The sequence below is a fragment of the Beta vulgaris genome, chromosome 8 (genome assembly GCF_026745355.1).
Source record: "Beta vulgaris subsp. vulgaris cultivar EL10 chromosome 8, EL10.2, whole genome shotgun sequence".
NCBI lineage: Eukaryota > Viridiplantae > Streptophyta > Magnoliopsida > Caryophyllales > Amaranthaceae > Beta > Beta vulgaris.
The window spans coordinates 28,438,937-28,445,984 of record NC_079209.1 but is presented as its reverse complement, the minus strand read 5'-3'; the positions used below and the strand labels follow the sequence as shown (position 1 = coordinate 28,445,984).

Genomic DNA, 7,048 nt, shown 5'->3' with positions numbered 1-7,048 from the left:
ATCCTTCTAGTTATAGACATTAGCTTATGTAAAATCTTACAACCTAAGTAGCCACATATAGATCATTTTATAAAAAGTGGGACAGAGGATATATGACGGTGTGGCCTGTGGCTCAACTTTGCAAGGTCCTATGCTTTGATCCTAGTGCACTTTAAAGTTAAATATTTACTTAGAACTTTGATTAAAGGACTTTAAAGTTAAATATCTACATCATTATGATATTTAATTTTGTCATCGTTTCAGGTTAATGGCAAAGGGGCGAAAGCGTGACATGGTACCTCAAGAGAATGCAACCTCGGAGACTGAGTATGATGATGATGGTAATAGGGCTGAACATGAGGGCGGCAGAGGTCGCACAGTATGTGCAAAAGTAGGGAAGGCAATTCAGGAGGGTCGAAAATTCCACTTGAATGGAATAGAAGAAAGGTTCCATGTGGGGATCATCGAACGACCAACTGCACTTATCTTGGTGTACTTGTTCGTGAGAGTGTAGACATCAACTACCTACGGTGGGGTGATGTTCCTAAAGAGCTAAAGAATTCACTTTACGAGTCGATAACCGTAAGTAAATGTTTTTACTATTCTTTGTGTAATTGCTTTTACTATTACTCAGGTTTTATCTTTTTCACTTTTTTCCGCTTCTATTATTTTTTTGACCCTTGTATGAGGTTTTTTTAGTTTGACTTGTAAATAGAATTTAGGTGTCCCTTATTTGAACTTGTTAGGCCTATCTAAACTAATTTTCTTTATCTAATTTATTTTTCTTTATCCACTCTTACTTCCGGAAAGTGAAAAGAACAAGACGTTAATCTTCCACATGTATAAATGTGGAGAATCAAATGTGGAAATATATCTACTAAACAGTTTAGAGATCGATGAGAGGTTGCTAAATTGTATAACAAGTACAGCTAATGAGCCATTCTTTTAATCTCTTTAAATGTATGTGTCTTAAGTAAGGAAGGAGCTGCCACTGGGAGTCACCTGTTCCTACACTGTGAACTGTGAAGTTACTGCTTTTGGGTGATATAGTTCGTTTGATATTAGTGGGAGAGATGAACCTGTCCAGTGACTATGAGGAGAATTATATTAGTGGATGAACTAGTTTTTCTTCATTTACTTCTGTGTTACTCGTGGACGAGTTCTGCTTGTCCCCTAGGGAACTCTTTAATACATGGATAAATAGATCATTTTGCTGCTTCACATGCGTAGCTTTACTTTGGGTAGCTGTTAGCAATTTGCTTCTGTACTCTTTTATGCAATTTTATTCTTTTTAGACAGTAATATGGATGAAGGTGAACACTTTAGGTGCAGAGCACAAGAAGTCTGCTAAGTTAAACACTATAAATCTCCATTTAGCTTTTTTGAAGAATGGGAGCCTGAAGCCAAAGAGGCTCCATGTTTTGGTATAAAATCAGGGTAAGTCATTATAGAATTTGCTTTAGTCCCCAAGTTAGTCGTGGATGCATTTATTATTGTCAAATCTGGTGTCGGTGGATTAGATGATACAACATGGAGGCTGGGTGTCTCCTGCCAGCTCCAGTACTGCACGCATTTCCAACAATCATCTATCTTTTAGGCTCGTTTCACTGAAATAGTCCTCATTTCCTGTCTCTCTTTCCTTACCGTAATATCATGGAGAATTATGAGAAAACAAGGCTCTGAATTTATGAGCTACTATGGCTTATATAGGTTCCTGTGTACATTTCTGAAATAGCACCACAGAATTTGAGGGGAGCTTTGGGGTCAGTAAACCAGGTTATTTCTTTCTGCCTGTGTAGCTATTTCCTGTTGACTATTTAGCTATTTTAGAAATTTACCATACACGTGGTTCTGATCTGGTCATATTTTTGCGGTGGTTTATATATAGCTATCAGTTACAATCAGTATAATGCCATCGTATATGCTGGGGCTTTTTGTCCCGTGGAGGATACTTGCAGATTTAGGTAATTCTTCGTGCCGCTTAGCTCACCTTATAGTTCTGTAGAGTGTAGTATTTTTCGAAAACCAGAATGCTTCATTCCTAGTTTTTCAAATTGGGTAAGCAACTACTGCTAGAACTGTGTACATCACTTGCTTCCTCATTTTGGATCCTTTATAAGCCCTTCTTGTCCAGTTGCTCCACTGAACTAAATCCCTTTGTCTGAAATCCATTCCGATCCATCTGAGCATGGCTGGTAACAGCTGGCGACTGAAAGCACAATAAGAAAACAGGTGCTTATGTGTCTCAGTTGCATTACCACAAATACATCACAGTAAAGTTTCAGGTGTTCTGTGACAATTATCTAGATGGTTGATATCATGTTCCATATGCCCACAAGAATCTTGCTTCTGGGCTCAACCTTGACTCTTACAGCACTGAAGTATGTTCATTAACTCTCTGATGTATGATTTTACTTCACAATTCACAGGTCTTTCTTCTAAGTCACCCTAAAAGTATCTATAACAATGGAATTTTAACTTGTTTACATACCAAAAGTTGGACAATAGAATTCTCCTAATGAGCTCTACAATCTATCTCATACATAGTTTACTGCATTCGATGTATGACAAAGTCAGCATTCAAAGATGTGCAAGCTCTTCTACTGAAAACGGAGATGAATTTGAAAGACTTGGATCTAAAGCACTATATGCTTTTATATATCCCAACTTCATGATTAATAGGTGGGATTAATCTTCCGCTTCCCTGAAATTGTTGTGGCACCTCTTGTTGCCACTTTTCTTGCATGTTATGGCATCATTGAGAGTTTCACCCCTTTATATTCACTGCAAATCTAATATGACTATAAGCTGGTTCAGTCAAGTGAGTAAATGAAGTGCCAGAGTCAATAATCACAGTAAAGTTTGTGGCAGTTACATTAGTACCCATAGTAATATGAGTTATGCTGACATTATATAAACTGTTGACAAAGGACAATTAGTATAAGCTCCATAAATTCTTACTGTGTTTAATGTATACCCTTTTATTGATGATAATGTACTAATAAATGACCTTTGCATTATGCAGAAAGGCTTCACAATATTAGAATGTCGTAAACGTTATATCTTATCGCGAGCTGCTATTGCATTCCGCATTTTTAAAGCAAGATTGAGAAAGGAGTGGTTGTACACTTCCAGGGGACAACTGGTGAAGACAAAACCAGGGTTATATCCATGGATCACTCAGGAAGACTAGGACCAATTTCTTAAAACATCAATAGATCCTAAGTTTAAGGTATCAATTCTTACAAACCTTATTTATAACCAGATATATAAAAATGTTACTTATGTTGAATTATATCATTATTTATGCAGGAATTAAGTGAAAAAAATCGGAAAAAAGTGAAGGATAATAGAAAATCAAGCTATCGTGTTGAGGAAGAGATTGTACGTTTCAAACAGCCTGGTGCAATTAACTTTGAACTCTAATTTTTGTAAACTATGTTTTCTTACGAATTTGTGACTTTTTAGGCAAAGGACCTTGAGAAGAGAGGGATAAATGCGCATATAGTTCCTCGACATTTGACCAGGCTTAGAGCTCATTCTGATGTCAAAGATGGAACAATGATATTTAAGAATCCTAATGATTTAAAAATCGCTGAATCAATTGTACGAAACTTTTAGCACATTTTATAAGTTAGATTACTGTAATTGTAATAATATAAATTATAGTAACTTTAATATATAAAATTGTTCTTGGTTCTAGCAATCTTTGGAGGCACAATAAAGTAGAGGAGAAATTGTTGCAGAAGGTCGAGATGATATTTTATCAAAAGCAATTGAGAAACCAGAGCATGGTGGTTGTGTCAGGGGTGTTGGTTTAGGTGTGACAAACACAGATTATTTTGGATTTAACCGGCCACAACCACATAGCCAAATGAAGGCTGAAATAAAAAATTTAAGATCAGAGTTGGGAGAAATGAGAAACACTCAAAATTTTGTTATGTCCTTCCTTACAACATGTTGTCAGATTAGCCCAGAGCAGATGAGTCAACAAATGAGTCAATTCAAAGCAAATTGTAGTGGTGGTAATTTCGGTGGTGAATTGGGTCTTTCTAATGGGCATGGGTGTAATGGTAGCCAAATTGGTGTTTCTAATAATAAAGAGTCTAATGCTTCTCAATTAGGTAATTTGATTGGCCTAGGTGTTCAACAATTTCAACTCCAACTAGAGGCAGATACCAACATTTCTTCAGATCACAATCCAATTCAACGAGAACTTGAACCTCATAATGAACAAGAGCCCTACCATGTATTGTGGACGGAGACAAGTAAGATGCATCAAGTTTCTTCTTCGACAGTCCCCGAACCTCATACAACGGACATAGATGAAAACTCCTTCCCTGGGGTATTATGTACTATTATATAAATTCTAATTGTATTCTAATTATTCCAATGTTTACTTTTGGGAGACAAGTAAGATACCTTTTGATGTGTTGTTAAATAAATATTGATGAAAATAAAGAAGTTTTCTAATTTTTCCAATGTATTATTTAATGTTATTTTTATAAATAGGGTGAGAGTGATTGTTGCTCGGCGATTGAATGTGACAATGAGCTCAAGGTTGTTGCTAATGGTAAAGTGTACATACCAACCTCAACAGAGGTTCTACGTGTTCATAATAGCATCTCGTCGAGTACTTAACGTCGTGTTGCCATCATTAAGGTTGTTGAGCCTCGTGCACTTTTACCATGCCCTACTGAGGAATTTCAGTATGTATTCCAAGCTAAGGACGCTTATATTCTTTGGCCAACCCATTTGATTCTTCCATTCAAGAAGGTATTAATAAATTTAATTTTTTCTTCTATTGCACAAAATCTTATTCATATAATTTCCGTATACATAGACAAGTGTTATATCTTGCATGGATTTTGTCAAGGTATGATACACAAGCACAGTTGGCTACACCATCTCCTGGAACAACATCATCACAATCATCATCCATTGAAAGTACTCGATCACTGCAAAAGATCAAGATAAGTTGACTACTAGTTTGGTGCGAGCTTTTAAGATTCAAGCTTTAGGATGAAAAAGAGGCAAGAAACTATCCATTAGAATTCCGCAAAAGTATTTTCTAATGAACATGATGTTGCCATCGATTATGAGGATATGCTCGATTGGTGCTTCCAAAAGGAGATTGGATCAACTCACATGTCCATATTCATGAAGTGAGTAAATTTTGTAGCCCTTTTCAAACTAGTGATTTTATGTTTTTGGATACTTTGATATTTTCTAAAATAACACCTACAAGTTTTTCTAGGTACTTGAGTGAAGTTTGTTATAAAGAAGGGATTTCAGGAGTATATGGATTTTGTGACACCAATGTTCTAAGTCCTTTGACACCAACGACAACAGAAGAAGGAGATCCACGATCTGATTATTTGGCTTGTATCTTTGCATCTAATGATGGCAAAAATATCAATCAACTCTTTTTTGCACCATATAATGAGAAGTAAGTGTTGTGTTTAGTCTATATGAATTATTATTTGAGTACAAAAGTTATGGTGTTTTTCAAATTTATAATGATTTTATTTTCTTCATCTTAACTTATTCAATTATATAGTAAACATTGGATGTTAGCTGTTATTAGTCCTTGGAACGGATTGGTGTATTGGTTAGATCCAGCAGGAGTAGAAAATGAAGTTCGACCATTTGCTAAAAAGATCATCAATGAGTAAGTCTTGAATGACTATTTATATTTTATTACTAATATACTATTTTATTATTTGCCTAAACTTGTTATGAACACATAGGGGAATTATCAAATTTAGCACGTACCATCGAAAAGATATCAAGAAGATCAAAAAGAATCCCGAAATTAGATGGAATCAAATAGAGGTATCTGACTTTCATTTCATTATTTTGATAACACAAAAATATTTTTCATTGTCTATATTAAAGTATTTGTGATTTCTTGTGTATAGTGCCCTCGTCAACCGCTTGGTACTCTGTACTGTGGATATTATGTGTGTCGCTACATGCTTGGGACGGTACAGTTGAGACGACTAGTTATTCCTGATAAGGTACTTGAACATTAGTTATAATTTGGCTTTTTTTAATTTCTATATGATTACGAATTTTTTAGACCGTAGATTTATATTTATATTATATTAGAGATATGAAGAGCAATTTGGATAAATTGGTTGAAAATACTTTATTACTATTCCTGATAAGGATGAAGGTTAGATGAATATTATGTGGTCGGTGATGAAGATCATGGGCGTGATAGTGTACGAGGTAGGATTTGTATGGAGTATTGGCGAGATTATTGATGAAGATGCCAAGTGATGTGGCGTGGGTTTTTGGATTAGGTGACTATGCTAGTGTGTGATGATGGGTTGTTGTAGCTAATATGTGATGCTGAAGGACGATTTGGTTTAAGGGGTGATCAACGTCTTGTTATTGCATGTTGTAGTGTAGGGAATAAGGATTAGCATGAATGCATGATAGGTCTCTAGAAATTAAAAAGTGAGAGGAGAGATTTTGATTATGATAAATTAATTTGTGCATGATTAATTAAAAGTTTAATTACTTTTCAAGTTTTTGTATATGAGTACTTATTTTGTAATTACTTATGTAGTACTATCAAGGCATTGGTCCAAACTATTCTCAGGAGAAAATTGATGAACTAAGGGAGTTGTGGATTACATATGTCGGAGATCAACACGAAGCACAAATGATGAATGAGTTATAACTTTCCGCCTAAATTTTTTAACCTTAATCCACTATTGGACATACATTATATTTTTGGATTTGGATATTGATATCATGTGAATGTGGCTATATATAGGATAGATTTGATTTTTGTTTATGATTTAGATTAATATTGATATGTATATATAGTAGTTTTTTTTAGAAGTTTAGATTTATGAATATTAGTTGAATTATTTTGTAATATAAAGAATTTTGAAAGTTTGGAATATCAATTCAATTTATTGGTTTAGATCTTATGTGTTGAGTATTAATTATACGACAGATACAGGTATTGTATTGTAATGTCTGCCTGCTGCCTACGACCAATAATATATGCGTGAAATGATAATTTTATTATTTTTTAAAAAAAATAATAGAT

The 7,048-nt window shown here is 34.7% G+C and overlaps 1 protein-coding gene and 1 long non-coding RNA gene across 2 annotated transcripts; both read left to right on the top strand.

Moving 5' to 3' along the window:
* The first annotated feature begins 578 nt into the window (after positions 1-578).
* Positions 579-3,681, top strand: LOC104901266 (uncharacterized). Its single transcript, XR_008967394.1, has 4 exons — positions 579-1,416; positions 3,005-3,211; positions 3,292-3,363; positions 3,448-3,681. It is a non-coding gene; the product is annotated as an uncharacterized LOC104901266 (long non-coding RNA).
* Positions 3,682-3,973: 292 nt separating this feature from the next.
* LOC125492502 (uncharacterized) lies at positions 3,974-6,865 on the top strand. Its single transcript, XM_057391501.1, has 7 exons — positions 3,974-4,324; positions 4,492-4,559; positions 5,237-5,428; positions 5,540-5,650; positions 5,730-5,814; positions 5,901-5,999; positions 6,557-6,865. The coding sequence occupies exons 1-7, from the start codon at positions 3,974-3,976 to the stop codon at positions 6,668-6,670; spliced, it is 1,020 nt and encodes a 339-aa protein (XP_057247484.1). The 3' UTR covers positions 6,671-6,865.
* The last annotated feature ends 183 nt before the right edge of the window (positions 6,866-7,048 follow it).

What these genes read in the sequence shown, in the direction of transcription:
- LOC125492502 (XM_057391501.1), top strand. Translation starts at nt 3,974, where the DNA reads ATGAGTCAATTCAAAGCAAATTGTAGTGGTGGTAATTTCGGTGGTGAA. An exon ending in ATGAAAACTCCTTCCCTGGG is followed by an intron (nt 4,325 to 4,491) that starts GTATTATGTACT and finishes TTTTATAAATAG; the next exon opens with GGTGAGAGTGATTGTTGCTC. An exon ending in GCTAAAAAGATCATCAATGA is followed by an intron (nt 5,651 to 5,729) that starts GTAAGTCTTGAA and finishes ATGAACACATAG; the next exon opens with GGGAATTATCAAATTTAGCA.